This window comes from Zychaea mexicana (assembly GCF_025766255.1).
Source record: "Zychaea mexicana strain RSA 1403 chromosome Unknown BDB00scaffold_96, whole genome shotgun sequence".
In the NCBI taxonomy this organism is placed as follows: domain Eukaryota; kingdom Fungi; phylum Mucoromycota; class Mucoromycetes; order Mucorales; family Lichtheimiaceae; genus Zychaea; species Zychaea mexicana.
Genome location: NW_026516759.1, coordinates 55,659 through 73,313, shown reverse-complemented (window position 1 = coordinate 73,313; position 17,655 = coordinate 55,659). Strand labels below are relative to the sequence as shown.

The following is a 17,655-nucleotide window of genomic DNA, read 5'->3' as shown; positions in this document are numbered from 1 at the left end:
ATCGCCCGTTGCTTCTTTGTTAGCTACAAGCCATTCCAGTCTAGTAAGACTTACTACAATTGAAATGGATGTCAGTATTCAAGAGTGATGAATAGGCGGCCAGTATTGAATTACTGAGCAGATTCCTTTGGCTATTGGCAATGGATTGCTTTGGAGGAGTAGTACTATCATAACTGACAGGTGTTGTTAAGCAACGTGACACACGTGCAACTCTATTAATAAAGAACGAGGTACCTTCTGCAATTGTCAATGCACTCAATACAAACAATAGGTCCGTCACTTTAAAAGCAACACTGCCAAACGCTGAACAATTATGGTGGCAGCGATCGTCTTACATTCTTGAGCTGACGATGAGTAAAATTATTGACTTTGACAATGCCGATACTACTAAAGGACTTAATCTTATAAAAGTCATTTGCATAGAGTAGTACAGAGAATTCTCACGGGATGTAGCATGAAAGAACAATAGAGAGTGGGATGCTGTATATAGTTGCGTTTCTAGTGGTAGTGGTATTCCCATTGCGATAAAGTGGTGTGAGAGAAAAATGCCGCTCCAACTAAAAGATAAAAATTCATGCAGTTTAAAATTCCCACCAACACAGCCTTTTTGACACTCACACGTTTTTATATATATACTTTTCCCGTTTTTTAATAAAAAGAAACAGTGCCTATGCAAGAAAACGATCATCGCAATGCTCGGAGGTCCAGCGAGGCCGAAGTGCAGCTGAATCGTCCTGAGCATACTACTCGAGTACCACTCCCGCTACCTTACTTGCCAAGCGATTATGAACCTTCACCTACCAGTCCTCGCCATAGATTCCTCACTCACCCATTGACTGGAGCTGCAACAACACCACCCATACCACTAGCAGTAGACGCGCCATCGTCAGTAGCCATGGGACGACAACGCTCTCGCTCTACAAGTTATCAACAACAACAACCTGACCCAGCCTTGGTAACGGCATTGTCATCTTCTATTTTATCAGCCCCATCACCAGAGTACAATCCGTCCGACATTATGGCCATTGCTCCATTATCACCTTCTCGTTCCTCGTTTGAGATTGTTCCATATCGCGAATGGACAGTAATCTCGTATGTGTTCACATGGAAAATTATATATTAAAAAAAGTGTGTGGGTCTGTGTGCGAGGGCAATAGCACTCAAAACAAAAATATATGAAAGAGATACAACCGTTTCTTTTTGAGAAGAAGGAGAAAGGAATAACTTTAATGGGGAATTGTTTAGTAAGAACGATGTAAGCGGTCAAATGGTGCTCTATAATCGAGAAAGCCGGATGGTGACTGTCCGTCAACAAGTACCAAGTGAAACGCAAGATACATCATCCTCTTCTTCTATGCTGGTAACACGCTTTTTTTTTCATTCAGGCGCATTTCTACTCTCCTTTTTTAACAATGACATGATGTAATAGCTGACTCCTTCTTCGGGCGAATGTCCACTTTGTCATCGACCGTTCCCGCGACAAAACACCAATTCTGAAGAGGTAAGTAAGCTTCATTTTTCTTGGAGTGTTGTTTATTAGAACCCTAACGATATTTTAAGGGATCCTATCAGAATAATGAGCCGGATTTTATGGATCGAAATTACTTTCGATTACTTGCATCAACTACTCCTGTGCAGTAAGGCTTTTTTAATATCTTGATGAATGTGTCAAGCATCTATTCAAGGTTCCACGTTGTCTAATCTATCAAATATATGGATTTTTCCCAGATCACCTCGTACAACCCATGGTCAAACAAGCACGACGCCACCACTTGTGAGTAATATCCGTCTAAATGCTAATGCATTCAACGAGGGATATTATGAAAAATTCTTTGTTGAGAGGAAAAAGCTCGGTCGTGGATTCCGAGGCAGTGTATACCTGTGTGAGGTAATATGAGCTTCTTTTGGAAAAAGAGAGGGGAAGTGGTCACGGACTAACACTCATATAATTATTGTGATTAGCATGAGCTTGATGGAGTCAAGTTGGGGAAATACGCCGTCAAAAAGGTTGCTGTTGGCAACAATCACCCTTGGCTGGTTAAGATGTTGAGGGAGGTGCATCTGCTGGAACGCCTTCGCCATCCAAACATCATAAGCTACAAGCACGCGTGGCTCGAATACAATCGATTGACACCATTTGGTAAAGCATTTGTATATATCTTTGCTTTTGGTTATAGTACTAACGTAGTTGCTCTAAAGGACCTGAAATACCGTGCTTATTTATCCTCATGGTAAGGAACTGATTCGGCTATAAAGGATTTATTTAAAGCAACTGGAGAAAGGAAAGAACATTTGAGTGAATTGTACAGAGGGATGATTTTTCCTTATCGGATGCTATAGGAATGCGCCAACGGTGGCAATTTGGAAGAGTATATGGAACCAGAAATATTGCCCTCAACCACAGAAAAGCCGTCGTCGTCGTCAAAGCCAGAAGCACCTAAATCAGCAAAGCAGAGAAAACGAGAACGTATCAAACGCCAGCTGCAGGAACACCAGCAGACGACACAAGAAAGTGCACCATCCACGCATACCCAGAAAAGGCTGCTGAGCATGCCAGAAATCTGGTCGCTGTTTCTGGATATCGTTGAAGGGTTAGCGCATTTGCATCAACAAAATATTGTCCATCGTGATCTGAAGCCTCCAAACTTGCTGCTAAAGTGGGATGAGCGGAAGCGCGCTCACGATCAACCGAACGAATGGCGCGGTGCTTTTGATTTTCGTGGCATGTGAGCCCTTTTATTTTATCACTTGCTGATATGTGTTACGTTAATCATGGATACACGGGGGAGGAAAGATACTCATCATTGTGTATTGTTTGCTTTTCAGTCCACGCGTGCTCATCTCTGATTTCGGTGAGTGTGAGGATCTGGAAGGCGTTCCAGATAATGATCGAACAGGCGCAACAGGCACACTTGAGTTTATGGCTCCAGAACATGTTCGCATGGATCCACGTGGACGCCATATGAAAGAGTTCTCCCCCAAAGCAGATATGTGGTCACTAGGGATGGTCTTGTACTATCTATGCTACACCCGACTGCCCTATACCAATGTGGATGACATTGATCTGTTGCAGGAAGAGATTCTGTCGATCCGAGAGTAAGTAGTAATATATATATCTTTCTGATAGGAGGCAAAAAGTGTCATTCATACTGAATCTTGGATGTGTTGTATTACAGAGTGGAATTTCCCAAAAACAGGTTCGATATCTACAAGAATCAACAGAACCTATCCGATCCTACACTTTCTGAAGCGATGCGACATCAAGACGTACCCGAGCACATCCCTCCCGAACTTAAACTTTTGATTCGCATGCTATTATCGACAGATCCAGACAAACGACCTTCATGTGAAGAGATACTCTCCAAACTTCGACAAATGCCGCAGCCATTGTATGTGGATGAATCAACCATGTTTGGATCAAGTGCTACAACAACTACTGGTGCCGCTACTACGGATACAACAACAACAACAACAACAACAACACAAGGATGTAATGGTAAGGGCACCTCGCCAACATCTTCCAAAATGAAAAGAGCCAGACGCTCTTCTTGGCGAACGCAAGACGGATTCTTCTCGCCCAATATGATCAAGAACGAGCCTTCGGTGCTGGATATTGGAAGCAAAATTCAAGCCATTCCAGCTGACGAAGAGATCAAGATGAATGATGATGGATCACAGTATCATCACCAACAAGGGTCGGGTGAAGGAACGGATGGACTGATGGATTCTTTGATGGAAGAAATTGAACAAGATAATGCTGGACCAAGCCGCAACGTCAAGCGAGAGAGCAGTCAAGGGTCTGCTACCAGTAAAAGGAGAAAGAAGGATACGGATTGTGAGGATGATAGCGACAATGAGTTTCTTATTGGCAGTGGCAGTTTGACAGGTCCTTCTGCGCCTGCTACAGAAGCAGAGGGGCTCAGAAGCGATATGGGTGTACGTACAGTCAAGAGCATCACTGCTTTCCTAAAGGTATATATCAATTTACTCACCAAAATGGACCTAGTGATATGTGCTAACACGAGCATGTGTTAGATTGCTACTTGCACTTATCCATGCTATCCATACGCTCCTTCGCCCGCCATTCTTTACCCCGTCATCATTCTTGCCATGATGGATTTTTATAGGCAAGTGAGCATATCATCTTCTTTTATGTTCAAGTTTCTAACTCCCTTTTCATTATAATAGTGAGAGCGTTTCTCATAGCCTGCTTTTAGTGGCTATGCATGTTGCCTGGGTAGTTATTATGGCAGTGCTTTCCAATGGAATTTGTGTGGCGTGAGGGGAGGGCTCATCAATAATACCCCATCTCTCTCTCTCTCGTAATCTCCGTCCAAAAAAAAAAAAAAAATTTTTTTTTGTGTCTCTATAAAAGAAGTTATTTCTCGCGTTTTGTGTTTTTTCTTTAAACCGTTTCTGCCTTAGATCCTCTGTCAGGAAAAAGGAAGAAAAGAGCTTTATGGTTTTTATTCTTCATCTTTCCACACAGCTTCTTTATGGGCTGTCCATTGACAGAGCTTGAGTCATACAGAAACAAGATTACCTATACCTCCATTGCTGATCCCAAGCGTTTTTGTCATTCGAGAAAAAAAGAAGAGTTTCTTTTTTTTTCCTCGGTTGAAATGGCATTCGCTGGACTCCTTTGGGGACATCCTGCCCAACACTTTCTACTTGAAATAATGAAAATGATAAATCAAATACCTCTGTTCAGACTTCTGTGTGAGAGAGCAGCAGTAGCAGCAGCAAGTCGCTCCTCGTATGCTTTCAAGTTGGGAAGGAACCCCCTTTGACAACAACTGGTTGTCATGGCAACAAATTTTTTCAATGGCAGTATATATACGGGTCAGGATAGTGTGGCAAAGGGTTTGTGTAACTCGCCCATCAGACATTCAGCAAAGCAGCAACTTGTTCTTTAAATTACTATTACGACGGTTGCTTATTGACATGGTCTCCGCCGGTTTAGATATGACGGGGCTCTTGCCTGACCACACAAGTTCAACAGCACACAGATACAATAACAAGTTGAACAGTGTACATGTATTAAATAAAAAACTATAGGGAAATGCAAAAAATCAAAGTGTAAATTCAATGATGTGGAGGGTGGGGATGGATGATGAATGTATGTTATGGTTGGAGTGGTGGATGAGTGGGGGTGGGATATCTTTCTAATCGCTCTTCTTTTCTTTCTTTTTCTTCTTCTTGTCCTTCTTCTCGTTGCTCTCTTTGCTCTTTTTCTTTTTCTTCTTGTCCTTTTTCTTGTCTTCTCCGTCGTCTTTGCTCTTCTTCTTTTTCTTCTTTTCTTTTTCCTCACCGTCCTCACCCTTCGTCTTCTTCTTCATCTCGACCTTTGTATCATTATCCCGTTTCCGCTTCTTGCTGTCGTCCTTGACGTCGTCTTTGCTCTTGTCATGAGCAAGATAATCCTGCATGACACGAGCATATTTGCCCTTTTGTTCTACCAGACCCAGACCACCCTTTCGTGCTGTACGTCCTTCACATGCTGCAAACAATTCGGCGTCTGTCATTTTCATTGAATAATCTTTTCCATCGTCATCGTCGTCGTCGTCATCGTTATCGCTGCTTGTATTGCTGGAAGATGTCGAGCTGGATTTAGGCGTTGCCGTTTCATCCGAACTATTATAGTAAGAAAAAGGGGTGGGGTAAGTTTATATAAGAAATCCAACATTTTTCCATCACAGTTTATGTTTCTTGCAACTCCCCACTTTATAGTACTTACGGGACAAGCGTAGCCGCACTCTTGACAAATCCACTGTACAATGACGATCGAGCAATTGTTTGTGCCATGCTAGAATGCACCTGTTTCACCGAATCCATCAGGTTGGCCTGATCGGCAACGGCAGACATGGACGATGCAGGAGAAGATGGTGCGGACGATTCCTTGGTGCCTCGAGAATTAGCAGTAGGACGATACGTACTCAGAATACCAGTTTCCGATTTGCGATTTTCACTCTTTTTCTTGGTTGCGATTCGGATCTAGAAATAATTGACATTGTAAAGTAGTTTAAGTAACTAATAAATCATTCGAAATGGCAATTGTTTTATTATTATAAGCACTCTCTCACCTCACTGCCCTCTGGGTCTTTTTCAACGCTCACTGAGCTGGCACTTTTGTTATACAAGTGATCCCACCAAGCAAAGTCCCACTGTTCTTGGTTCTTGCCAACACCTTTGGTATCATTCTTTACTTTGACAGCAATGTGTTTGGCGTTACCATGCTTATCTTTGCCTAAACCTTCGCCACTGAGGTTCATGAATAAAAAAAGATCAATAAACTTTCATGTATAAAGTTAAGCCAAATCTTTTTTTTTTTTTTTTACTTTTTCCAACCGTATTTTTCGAGTTGTGTTTTAGCAAAGGAATCGTCCCACTTTTCCAGCATTTAACTTTAGAGGTATATATATGTATATATGAAAGACGAGGTAAAAAAAAAAAAGAGAGAGAGACAGAAAGGAGGGGGAAGCGGAAGTTGCACCGTGGCTTGTTGGGATGAGTTGCTTAAAAAGGAAATTTTTATTTTACTTCTTTGATGATGATCGCTCCAGCCTTCTCCTTTCACCTTCCAACTATGAACAGTTTAAAAAATGTATGAGTAAAATTCAATTTGTTTGGCAAGAGTCGTTCTGTCAGCAGAAATGATGAGTTCAGCCCTACCACTTTCTTTACACGAGCCAAAGATGCTGCAGAAGACGCATTTGCTTTACAATTTTCGATACCATACGGAGGCTGAATCAGGACTTCATCCAGGACCACAATGATATCGTTCGACCAACGGCATGGCAATCTAACATGGCCCCCAATGCAATCCATGTCAGTTTCTCTATCTGCTCTTTTTTCTTTTTTTGTAAGGCTCTCTTCTTTCCCTGCCCCGCCGAAATGTCTTACGTTTTGCTTAATGCATCAAAAATGTCTTGTGCCTCCTTTGTCACGCCAACACCCATCTTTGCAACCCGTTGTCGCATATGCTTGACACCGCTCGATTCGCGTGCATCCAACCGTTCCACATGTACATAACTGATAGGTAAGTAGTTCCCTCCATCGCCGCCTCCACTGCTGTTGCCTTCGTCGTTCGCCAAGACTTCTTTGATATGCGAGATTTTAATGATACGGAACGGAAGACCTTTCCGGCTTTGATGTTGTGTATTATCGGGCGAGCACTGTATTAGGTGAGCCAGAGTTAAGGGTATACGTTGTGTGTAATACAGTCTGTCTCTAATCTCGTTCCTCTTTTCCGTTTCCCATTGTATATGCGCACACACGCAGTAGATATCTATTCTATATACAGAAAGACAATAAGAAGAAGAAGAAGAAACGAAGAAAAAGGATATCAAGCGCAATGCTGTTTGTCATGCGATCGTAGGTATAGATGCGTCCTTGGATCTCTTCATTGGATGCTGTCTTGATCTTGATTCGTCGACCAACGAGCCAATCTGTATTTTTCTTTGGTGCTGGCGTACCCGTCGATGACTTTCGACGCGCAGTACCTTCCATCTAGGGGGCGCCAGAACAAATATACTTTAAGCAATTGGTGTTTTTTTTCACGGATGGTGTGTTGTGATCAAGTAGAGAATAAGAAAATAGTGTGTACCTGTTTAAGCTTATGCTAGAGGGTTGGGGGGGGGTGTTGCGGGACAAAGCGCTACACGCACACACACAAGTCTGGTATTCTGAATATTAAAAAAAAAGGTTGCCCAACCTCTTATTAGACCGGAGTCTATGCTCTCTCGCCCTTCTGGCTACTTGCGAACCAGCCCCGGCCGAATAACATAACAAAAATTGACGTGTGCTAACTCCCTGTACTCTTCCTTCATTAACAGTAGCCATCTTGGAACTAGCAAAGTAGCTTTGATTGAAAAAATGATGAAGCCTTGCTTTGTTTGTGCGAGTGACTCTCAGAACAGAACAAAGCATGTTTAGCAAAGAGCACTCGATATCCATAGCACTGCCTTCCTTACCATAATGATGCTATGTTGTACCACCACTACTATTGTCGAAATCTGTATCATATGTATCATGGCCAAGATGGTCTCTTTTTTGTATAAAGAAAGTAGCTTGAAACAGATCAGCTCATGGTAGTAGGGTAGTTGCTTACTATAACAGAAAAGATATGATGAAGTACACACACAGAACACTTGAGCTCTGGTTATTACGAGCAACTCATGCAACACTCAGGGGGTTCCTCGCACAAAGGACAACGGGGTGGGCGGAAAACCAAACGTAGATCATGCGGGAACAAAAGCTGCATATGAGGCTACTACTCTCTTTCTTTGCTTTTTCTTCACTCTCCCAAAAAGAAAGACACAAAATGAGTAGTGACAATGAACGTTCTGGTCCTACGGGTGATGACGAGCTATCACTACCTAAAGGTTGATCTATTCCTTTTGTACCTTTTTTTTTCACAAGAGTCCAACAACGAACAGCTTTCAAAAAGAAAAAGAAAAGAAATATGTAGTCTAAACTGTCACGCATACGTCTGTGTGTATACATATATACTCGTTTATTAGCGACAGTAATGAAGCTCATTAACGAAATGATGCCGAGCGATATTGTTTGTTCCAAAGAAGCCCGAGATTTGCTCATTGACTCTTGTGTTGGTAAATCATGCTTAAATAAAGAGGAGCAAACATGATACTTTGATGACTGATTATGCTATACAAAAGAGTTCATTCATTTGATAGCATCAGAATCGAACGAAATAGCCGATCGAGAGACGAAAAAGACGATAGCAGGAGAGCATGTTATTTCGGCGTTGAAAGAGCTTGGATTCGAAGACTATGTGGAGGATGTGGAAGAGGTGTACAAGGAGCATCGACAGCAACAAAAGGTATCATCGGAGAGGCGCCTAACCCTCACACTGTTAGTAGTATAATAAGCAAAGGCTTACAAGTGGCATTGTTTGTTAGGATCGCGATAAACGAAGTTCGCGATTGGAAAAGACGGGGATATCGGAAGAGGAGCTTCTGAGACAGCAGGAACTGTTGTTTGAGCAATCACGTTTAAAGTTTGAAGCACACCATTAATGGGTGAACAGATGGTTACTATATATTTATTTTTTCATTAAATTCTGATAATACTTTTTTAGAATCATCAACTTTTTTATTGTCAATGTGAGCTACTAGAAACCACCTGTTCTTGTTGTGCTAAAGCTCCTTGCAACTGTTGCGCCGTGGTCATTGCTTGACTTGCATCCGGTGGTCTACCCTGCATACTCGTTGGTATGCCACCAGGTGCATTGATTGCCATAGGCGATGAAGTAGCGATAGTTTGGGCACCACTCATGGGTGCACCACTGCCGTTCATGTTTGCTGAACTGAACAATCGTTGATTAGCACTATCCAGCGCTTGTGGCTGTTGCACCTGTTGTGGCTGTTGCAGTTTGTGGTGAGCCACATTAATACACTGCTTAAGATATCAACAATAAGATATTCGGTTAAACATTATAGCACACACGTATGAACACTACGACACTCCGGCTAAACACTATTGAATAAAACCTCTTACTCGGATGATTCACCTTACGTGAGCAGGACAATAAACCTATCAACAGGTACCTCGGCCATTACATCAGCTAACGCCGGTTTCAAAGATGTGCCCGATTAACATAACGCTCTTCAGGAGAAGTTCTGATACGCCCTTGATCCATCCTCTATCACATAGTTTATCCATTAGTCGGATGAATTGATATCGCCGTCTTGATAGCTAGAATATAAAAGAGCTTTATCTTTTGTTGGAATTAAAAATAATCTCTCAAAGATACTTAATCTTGTCCCTTATTATCTTTATTAAAGCTCTATCATCACACAGTTGCTGAGGCATACCTGCTTGTGGCTGCTGTGGCTGCTGTTGGGGAGTGAGCTGTTGCTGCGGTGGTGTATTTTGGAACTGCTGTGGTAACTGCTGCTGTTGCGGCAGTGGTGGCGGTCGTTGTTGAGGTGCCATTTGTCTTTGAGACTGTGAAGCTTGCTGTTGAGGGGGCATGGTAGGTTGAGGAGGAAGAGGGGTCGGCTGTTGTGGTGGTTGTGGTGTTGGCTGTTGCAGAGGCTGCTGTGGTGGCGTGGCCTTGACAGATGGAGACGAAGATACGCTCTCTGCTTTCTGCGGCGGTCTTGCCATCATATTTTGCTGTGCCATCGTAGCAGACATGTGCTGTTGCTCCATCGAGATATTAGGCTGCTGCTGCTTTGGTGGCGCATTCGGCTCCCGTTTAATTTGTGGCTGTTGCTGCTGTGTTGTAGGTGCTGCATTAACAGCGTTCAAATGCTTTTGGTGCACTTGGGCAAATTTAGCAGGATCCACTGTAGCCTTCGGAAGATTGATTTGCCCAGGAACATTGTCTCGTTTCCGTTTTATGTTTGAATCCGTAGACGATACCGATTGTGGCGACGTTGCAGCAGCAGCACTTGAATCTGCTACTCGCTTTGAAGCTACTTGTTTCTTATCATCCATAACGGGCGCTGGTGCTGGCACAGGCAACTTGAATCCAGCAAGTTGGACAATGTAATCAGGCGAGATTGGTTCTGTTACTGTATGCAGCTCTGCTTTGCTGTCATTGACCTTTTTAAATTTCCCCACCATTCAAAGCCATAAGGTTAGAGCACTAGTATGGAACAGCATAGGCCCGCACTCCTCTTTCTTATCCCAAAAACACCAATAAACAAGTGCACATACTTCAGTCACCATGCGCTCAAACTCCTTCAATCCCTTGTTTGGTGCTATTAACGATAATCGAATATCATTCTATAGGTGCATTTCCCGCATATACATTATATCATACACACAAGTCAGCGAATATTTCCCTTATCCAACTATTTCGTTATCTATTGCTGTCATTCCCTCAACCAAAAGAGATCAATACTACCTTTCGCATCTCCTGCACAATTGCATCCAATGTAAAGTTATCATACTTGTCCATTAGATTATGGCGTGCGCCGATCTCATGGGGCAAGCTGTTTGAAATTAAATATGCTGCGCTCCCATGAATTTCCTGCTTGTATGATAAACCAACTGCCAAATCAATAATTCATGCGCCGCCAAACTGAAATTCTGTTCATGCCAAAATGTCACACGCCAAGTATTAAATCCCCCCATCGGCCAAATGGCGCCAAACATTGGTGGAAATCCTGTATGCCAAACAATTTGCCCTTTTTAAAATGGTACGGAAGGCTGTTGCTGTACCTGCAACCCCCTTCCTCTTTCTTTTTTATTCACAATCATGGAGGGTTGTTGTTGTTGTTGTTGTTGGTAGTGGAGGCAGTAGTGGATGGCGGTGGTGTGGGTGACTCGCTAAAGATCTCTTCAAACGAGGACGACGTGGCTTGGATGAAGCGAACAATCTGATCACGTAGTCGTTCTGAAAAAAAAAAAAAGAAAAAGACCCAGTTGGTTATATATAATAAACAAGTGAATGCCAATGATCCAAAAGAGACAGAGAGAAAGAAAGAAAAACCTTGCTGTGTTTCCATCATATGGATCATGCCCAGTTCGTGCTCCATCTCTTGTAATGCAAGCTGGTCTTGGGCGTTTGCATACGCTTGGATCAAATCCACCACCTGTTGCAACAGATGATACATCTTTGAAAAGGCCTCTGCATGAAAAAGTTATTTAGCCACGCTGTCTGTGTTATTATTCGAATGGGATGAGTGAAGGGGAAAAACCTTTCATGCGTTGATTACGGTCTTGGATAACAGCTTGAACACGATGACGCACTTGCTCGTCGTCCAATGGATGGATTCTGTCCAACAAGGACCGTTGCTGGTCTTCTTGTTGTTGTTGTTGCTGCTGCTGCTGTTCTTGTCCTTGTTCATGTTGTGTTGTACTGTCCCCTGTCATTTTCTTTTAAAAAAAGAGGGAAAAGCAGGAAAAAGAAGGAGTTTATTGTGCGCAATGGAAAATGAAACAATGGAGTTTTTATTGGGCAAAGCAAAGACGGCAGAATAGATACACAAAATTAGAAAAGAGTGCTAAGTACAGATGGAAAAAGAAAGAAAAAATATGGCACAGAGAAAAGAGGCAAAAGCGTGGAGAGAAGATGAGGTAAAAGACAATAAAGAGTGAGTGAGTGAGTGAGGGGGGGGGGTATGATAGATTATAACGACAGGTGGGACTAATGGGAAGAGGCAGTGGTGGTAGTAATAATAGTAGTAGAACTGTACATTTGCTCAAAAGCATGAATTAGCGTCTGCAAGCCCAAAAGGTAGCCACGGTCAGGCCCATCCGGCGATTCGGGTGGCCAGCTCATGTCATTGATACTCGTCTGCATCTCCTTCAGAGTGACACAATGCGCAAAATCAATAATCCGCAGATCCATGGGGCACGACGGATCCATGCCGTCGTAGATGATGAGCAGACTTGAGCCAAAGAAGCGGTAGCCCGGCAGTGACTGGATCAACAGCACCAGTCGACGCAGCTTTCGTAGTAGCGCCGGGATGTGTCGCGTCAAGAGCCGTTGGCCGTCATGCAGAAAGTACCGCAGCGTCTCATAGAACGACTGGGGCGTGAGATTCCGCCCAACGTACTTGTCCTGCACGTCATATGCACGTCGGTTAACCTTGTAAACCTAATAAATAAAACAATGGATGAGTTCTTGGACTTAGAAAAGATTCTAACGTGTCCTCCTCCCCTTCCCATGACAAGTGGGGCCCCACTTTCATACCTGCATTCCGCACATACGGACACCCAAGCATCGACTGGTCGACCGTTCGCATTTCAAAGTCTGGCTGGCCCTTTTAGCCGCGGAAGCATAAACGCCGTGTTGTCGAGTTCCCATTTTGAGATCCAGCACACAGGGCTTCTTCATGTTGACCGTCAGATCCTCAATTACAATGAACTCCTGGCCAATCCCCCTGTCGACAAGGAGCTGCTGTGCCTGCCGACTGCTGGGACCGCTGCTGCTGTGTTTGTCCAAAGCATGTCGGATCCTGCTCAACACGATCTTTTTGCTTATTGTTGCCGCTGCTGCTTCCGGCTCTGTCGGAAAAGTCCGCCGGCGTTCCACATGCTCTTCATCCAAATCGTCGTCTTCGAACGAATCATCTTCTTCTTCGTCGTCGTCGTCGTAAAGCAGTTCTGGAGAAGAGGAACAATCGGATGTATATTCTTCGATTCTTTGACTTGTTGTTGCTGTTGTTGTTGAGCCACTAGTAGGGGTTGACATTGCTTTTCTTCTCCTTTGTCGTAGTCGTCGTCGTTGTTGTTGTTGTTGCAGTCGTCGTTGTTCTGCTGAATGCTGCTGCTTTTCACACGGTAAGCGAATGACGCCCATGTAGCGGGGGATAAACGGTAAGAATTGGGTATGGTATTGCAGGTCTTCGTAAAACGACTGCTCTTTGGTTGCAGTTACATCTTTGCAAATGGCGCCGTTGGAGGTCAGGCGGAACATTGCGACATGGCCGCCGACTTTGTGGGTAAAGGGAATGAGAGTGAACGGGTCTTTTGGTGGATGGCAAGGGGGCGTATTCACCATTGGCTTTATTTACATGCAGAATGAAAAAAGAGAAAGAAAAAGGGAGGAGGAAAAGAAGAAGAAGAAGAAGAAGAAGAAGAGGGCTGTGGGTGGGTTGGACTATTAATAAAAATGCCGAATAATTCCAAAGGAAGGAGGGGGGATTGCTTTGATCACAAAATGCGGTGCCAGAAGGGACGAACATGCCGGCCTTGGAGGATCTCATTGGTCAATATCGTGTGCAAAATAATTTTTTTTTTATTTTGCTGCTTTGCTGCTTTGCTGCTGTTGTTGTTGTTTGTTGTTTCAGTCTCTTCTTTTGTCCCTATTGTGTGATGAGAATTGAAACATGTGCCTGAGCTATTATATATGTTGTGTGTGCAGCTTCAAACTCTCAAGGTAGTGAGTGCCCTGTCAATCCAACTTCTCAAACGTGTTGTACATAACCCAACGTGATTGTGCCGGATAAAGGCCCGAGTGGATTGTGCCTTGAGCAGTATAATAGCCCAAGGTTACTTTACTTACTATTCCCGCCTGTTCGGAGAACTTCTCTGTCTTCTCTTTTATTCGCAAAAAAGGCACAAACAAACAAATGATACATCTGTCAACAAAGCATGCAAAGCGTTATCGTACATGGCCGGGGTTTCTTTTTTTAAATCGGGTTTGCCAAGTACGGAAACTCGGATGGGCACAACCGTCGCTCCCAATTGGCTGGCATGTACCTGCGTAATTTACAGAGAGTGTTTTTGCCCCGTCTGACCTTGTAAAATTAAACAGCGGCGCACACCCTCCACAAGCCGATTGCCGAATCAGAAACGCTCTGTTGCATGTTTTTGCATTTCTGCTTGTTTCTGTTGGTTCGACTTGCAGGTCCGGTCATTTAAACAATAAGCTGGAACGAAACCTCCGATAATGGGTGTGTTTGCAATGCCCTATTCAGATTAGCCCAGCGACAATTATGATTTTCGCTATCAGTGATGATTATAAAAGAATAGAGTACTGTGACACTCTCTGCACCATGTAAACAATGGGGACTTGTAGCTAACAACCGCGTGTGCATATCACAGTACACGTGCATTATAGGAATCAAGATTGTCGCACGTGGACAGACTCTTTTTGGGCTTTGCTGTTTTTGCTCCATGTCCTTAGAAGTGGGGGTATTTTATTAGGACTATAAGTAAAATATCAAGTGAAGGATGGTGTAGTTAAAAAGAAGTATAAGACGAATGAATGAATGAATGATTGGATGAAGTAAATGAGGAATGGGGAGGGCAGAAAGCGGTACATTTTTTTTTATCAAGTGGTATCCATCGCAACGGTGTCCTTTCTCGGAGCAGGAGGTGACAAGGACGAGTGTCCTTCGGAACGCATCCCGCTGTTGTTGTTGTCGTGGTAACTGCCAGTAGCAGTACCGGCGACACCCATGACGCGGAGTCGGTCAAGCCACAGATCAGCACGATCCACCGTATCTGAAAAAACGTTGGACACAGACTCGAGCATCTCAATGGACTCGCCACCAAAGTTCAGAAGCTTGATGGATGTTTCATGCAGTTGAGGGTCATCATCGGGCCCTGTCACTGGAGATGGGCTTGTGCTGCTGTTGGCTGTATTCCACCGTTTGGGCAGTTCCAGAATGAACCCTCGCACCGTGTTCTTTGCTTGTTCGGGTAAACTGGAGCTTGCATAGCGACTGATCACATCGACTACTTTTCGGACCGTGTCGACCATTTCTTTTTTAATCGCTGCGAGTGTTTCGTTTGAATGTTGCTGTGGGTGATGGTGTACGACGTTTTTGCTGCTGTTGTTGTTGTTGGGTTTATGGCTACTGCCGCTGGCAAGTGACACCAAGTAGCTGCGCAGTAGTGCCATTTGTCCCTCAATGTGTTGGATAGCATACTATTGTGTGCCATGATAAGTGAGTGGAAATTGAAAAGATGTCAGGAGTGCATTAGTATTAGAGAAAAAGAGCTAACCTGTAGCCAGGAAAGACAATAGCGAAGGCACTTCATGCTCTCTTCACTGACAACGGCGGCCGTAGTACCTGCTGCGGAGCCGGCGTGAAGCACGAGCTGATGCCATCGACTGGTTTGCAAGTTCTTTTGATGGCGTACTGGCGATTTCGGCTTCAACGTGTAAGGCCGGTGTGGCGAGGTCGACCGGGAGCACGGGCGTGATCGTATCGGTGTGGCTATCATCAGCATCATCATTGTCATCAGCACGCGAGGTTACACAACATTTTCGCCATAGACCCAACTACAACACAACTTACTGGTACCATTGTTAACACCTCCATCGCCACGTCGATGCCTTAACGAGTTCCGTTCCGGATGTTCGGAAATGAATGTTTTTGCCAGTATCTTGGCCGTCGCCACTGTAGCTTCGTCTTCATCTTCTGCCTAGTTATACACACAAACAAAAAAAAAAAAAAAAGTTGGGGTGTGTGAGTTTTTTCTCTCAACAAATTAAAACAGAGAACTATTTGTAATACGTTACTTGAATCGATGGACGACGTGGGCCATAGCGTTCATAGATAGGCGCAGCAAGAGACTCGACCATTTCTGCACCATACTTGACAGACTCTTTGGACGACTGGAATGCACGCCATGCCGAATTGACCAAGGTATAGTCAGAGACGCGTTCCTGCTGCTGTTGTTGTATTAGTTGTTGTTGCTGGAGATGGTGTTCGTCTTCGGTGATTGTTGTTGCGGCCGATGAATCGCTTGAGAATGAATAGTATCGCATGGATGGCGGTGAAGAAATCGGCGGTAATACGATCTTATCTACATATGTCATTATTATTATTATTGAGTGATGTATCATACATGTACTCTATGGCAGCAATCGCAGCGTGTTGGGAGGGGGCGGGTTGGCTCTTTGATCCGGCTTTTATGTACACCAAGTAACAAGAGAAAAAGAGGTACCTTTATTTTCAATAGCACCTCCTCCGCTACGTGCCATATCACCGAGTGCTTCCGCAGCTAATCGCACATCGGCATCATTAGCACCACCAGCAGTCATGACGACGCCATTCTTATTTTCTTGTTCTTCTTCGAAATTGCACAGTTGGGTTATGGACATTGGTGAGGTGGCATGGTGGTGTTGAGCTGCCATGACGATATATTGTGTATTTTCAGGGTCGTTAATTTGTTGTAGTGACTGTTGTAGTTTTAATAAACGTCTTTTACTGCAGACACTGTCTAAGAAGAAAGAAAGAAAGAAAGAAAAAGAAAGGGGGAGGGAAAGGTTTACCTATAAAAAAATGGGTAGAGAGCTCCACAAATGGAATATGTTACGTTCAAATATTTCACGTGTAAAAAGAGACATGCTCTCAAAGACCTAAAAGCGCATTATGTAACCTAGGGCGGAGCTATGGCACTAGGCTGGATTCGATTCGCACATGCTTTTTTTTATTACTCTTTGTCCAGTGGAAAATGGCTGGGGATAACGAGAGCCCTTCTTTAACAACAACATGGAGTCAATTGAGCAACAAGGTAGAGTAGCACTTATTTGTAGAATCGTCGTTGTTGTTGTTGTTGTTGCAAAGGTATGCAAAGACCCCAACCAGACATGCGCATGCCGTATAGAGAAAACTAATAATCATGTACAGATATAGAGTATGCGTCTTACACAAAAAGCACATGAATAAGAGGAGTTGTATCAGCAGCAAGGGAAACTTTTCGCCCGCTGCTAACATATGAGTTTTCTTTATTGTGCACTTTTCCGCGGCTATTTCTTTTTTTTTTTTTTCTAAACAGATCATGCTTTTTATAAAATGTCTTATTGTTTACAATAGAGATCATGCTGACAGCGTGATAATCGTAGAGCGGTCATATTTTTCGGTGTGAGCAGAACAAACGACGGAGACAAGGAGGACACTTTCTTTGCATAAACCCCATCATTTTTTTTCGGTCTAGTCGTTCGGGCAATTGCTGCTGTTTCCTGGTTTGGCATCTTTTGATAAATGATGCTGTCAGATCACTACTACCTATCTATCTATCTATCTATCTACTGCTGTCTGCTGTATATATATTAAGTGTTTGAATTGTACATCATCCCTGGGCTACACAAAGCATAAATAAACGCGAAAATATTACGGAAGGAGATACACTACTATATCTTTTTTTCTCAGACTGACATATACGATGAGTAACCTATTGTATCCACCCTATTGTCTAACTATTCTTTTTTGTAAAGAC

At 43.5% G+C, this 17,655-nt stretch overlaps 8 protein-coding genes across 8 annotated transcripts; 2 read left to right on the top strand and 6 right to left on the bottom strand.

The window, feature by feature from the left end:
• Positions 1-591: 591 nt before the first annotated feature.
• On the top strand, positions 592-4,415 carry BDB00DRAFT_845348 (kinase-like domain-containing protein). Its single transcript, XM_053125075.1, has 12 exons — positions 592-1,092; positions 1,246-1,360; positions 1,430-1,501; positions 1,561-1,637; positions 1,729-1,888; positions 1,963-2,140; positions 2,200-2,231; positions 2,341-2,726; positions 2,827-3,096; positions 3,177-3,972; positions 4,036-4,127; positions 4,189-4,415. Exons 1-12 carry the CDS (start codon positions 671-673, stop codon positions 4,280-4,282), a joined length of 2,694 nt encoding a protein of 897 aa, XP_052975300.1. The 5' UTR covers positions 592-670; the 3' UTR covers positions 4,283-4,415.
• A 696-nt stretch (positions 4,416-5,111) lies between these two features.
• Positions 5,112-6,746, bottom strand: BDB00DRAFT_640217 (uncharacterized protein). The gene is made up of 5 exons (XM_053118130.1): positions 6,673-6,746; positions 6,339-6,584; positions 6,084-6,261; positions 5,738-5,994; positions 5,112-5,634 (listed from the first exon to the last, which is right to left on the bottom strand). The coding sequence occupies exons 2-5, from the start codon at positions 6,398-6,400 to the stop codon at positions 5,166-5,168; spliced, it is 966 nt and encodes a 321-aa protein (XP_052975299.1). The 5' UTR covers positions 6,401-6,584; positions 6,673-6,746; the 3' UTR covers positions 5,112-5,165.
• BDB00DRAFT_845332 (anticodon-binding domain-containing protein) lies at positions 6,462-7,775 on the bottom strand. The gene is made up of 4 exons (XM_053125074.1): positions 7,347-7,775; positions 6,904-7,177; positions 6,673-6,802; positions 6,462-6,584 (listed from the first exon to the last, which is right to left on the bottom strand). The coding sequence occupies exons 1-4, from the start codon at positions 7,507-7,509 to the stop codon at positions 6,537-6,539; spliced, it is 615 nt and encodes a 204-aa protein (XP_052975298.1). The 5' UTR covers positions 7,510-7,775; the 3' UTR covers positions 6,462-6,536.
• Positions 7,776-8,272: 497 nt separating this feature from the next.
• On the top strand, positions 8,273-9,174 carry BDB00DRAFT_845327 (histone-fold-containing protein). Its single transcript, XM_053125073.1, has 4 exons — positions 8,273-8,384; positions 8,523-8,612; positions 8,679-8,842; positions 8,922-9,174. Exons 1-4 carry the CDS (start codon positions 8,324-8,326, stop codon positions 9,036-9,038), a joined length of 432 nt encoding a protein of 143 aa, XP_052975297.1. The 5' UTR covers positions 8,273-8,323; the 3' UTR covers positions 9,039-9,174.
• A 377-nt stretch (positions 9,175-9,551) lies between these two features.
• On the bottom strand, positions 9,552-10,978 carry BDB00DRAFT_640113 (uncharacterized protein). The gene is made up of 4 exons (XM_053118129.1): positions 10,877-10,978; positions 10,687-10,755; positions 9,837-10,572; positions 9,552-9,733 (listed from the first exon to the last, which is right to left on the bottom strand). The coding sequence occupies exons 1-4, from the start codon at positions 10,928-10,930 to the stop codon at positions 9,684-9,686; spliced, it is 909 nt and encodes a 302-aa protein (XP_052975296.1). The 5' UTR covers positions 10,931-10,978; the 3' UTR covers positions 9,552-9,683.
• Positions 10,979-11,147: 169 nt separating this feature from the next.
• Positions 11,148-11,863, bottom strand: BDB00DRAFT_845326 (uncharacterized protein). Its single transcript, XM_053125072.1, has 3 exons — positions 11,673-11,863; positions 11,465-11,602; positions 11,148-11,368 (listed from the first exon to the last, which is right to left on the bottom strand). Exons 1-3 carry the CDS (start codon positions 11,845-11,847, stop codon positions 11,229-11,231), a joined length of 453 nt encoding a protein of 150 aa, XP_052975295.1. The 5' UTR covers positions 11,848-11,863; the 3' UTR covers positions 11,148-11,228.
• On the bottom strand, positions 11,721-13,597 carry BDB00DRAFT_845324 (uncharacterized protein). The gene is made up of 2 exons (XM_053125071.1): positions 12,671-13,597; positions 11,721-12,574 (listed from the first exon to the last, which is right to left on the bottom strand). The coding sequence occupies exons 1-2, from the start codon at positions 13,478-13,480 to the stop codon at positions 12,122-12,124; spliced, it is 1,263 nt and encodes a 420-aa protein (XP_052975294.1). The 5' UTR covers positions 13,481-13,597; the 3' UTR covers positions 11,721-12,121.
• Positions 13,598-14,578: 981 nt separating this feature from the next.
• On the bottom strand, positions 14,579-16,708 carry BDB00DRAFT_845322 (transcription factor Opi1-domain-containing protein). Its single transcript, XM_053125070.1, has 5 exons — positions 16,381-16,708; positions 15,953-16,239; positions 15,729-15,855; positions 15,433-15,647; positions 14,579-15,355 (listed from the first exon to the last, which is right to left on the bottom strand). Exons 1-5 carry the CDS (start codon positions 16,568-16,570, stop codon positions 14,756-14,758), a joined length of 1,419 nt encoding a protein of 472 aa, XP_052975293.1. The 5' UTR covers positions 16,571-16,708; the 3' UTR covers positions 14,579-14,755.
• Between the last annotated feature and the right edge of the window lie 947 nt (positions 16,709-17,655).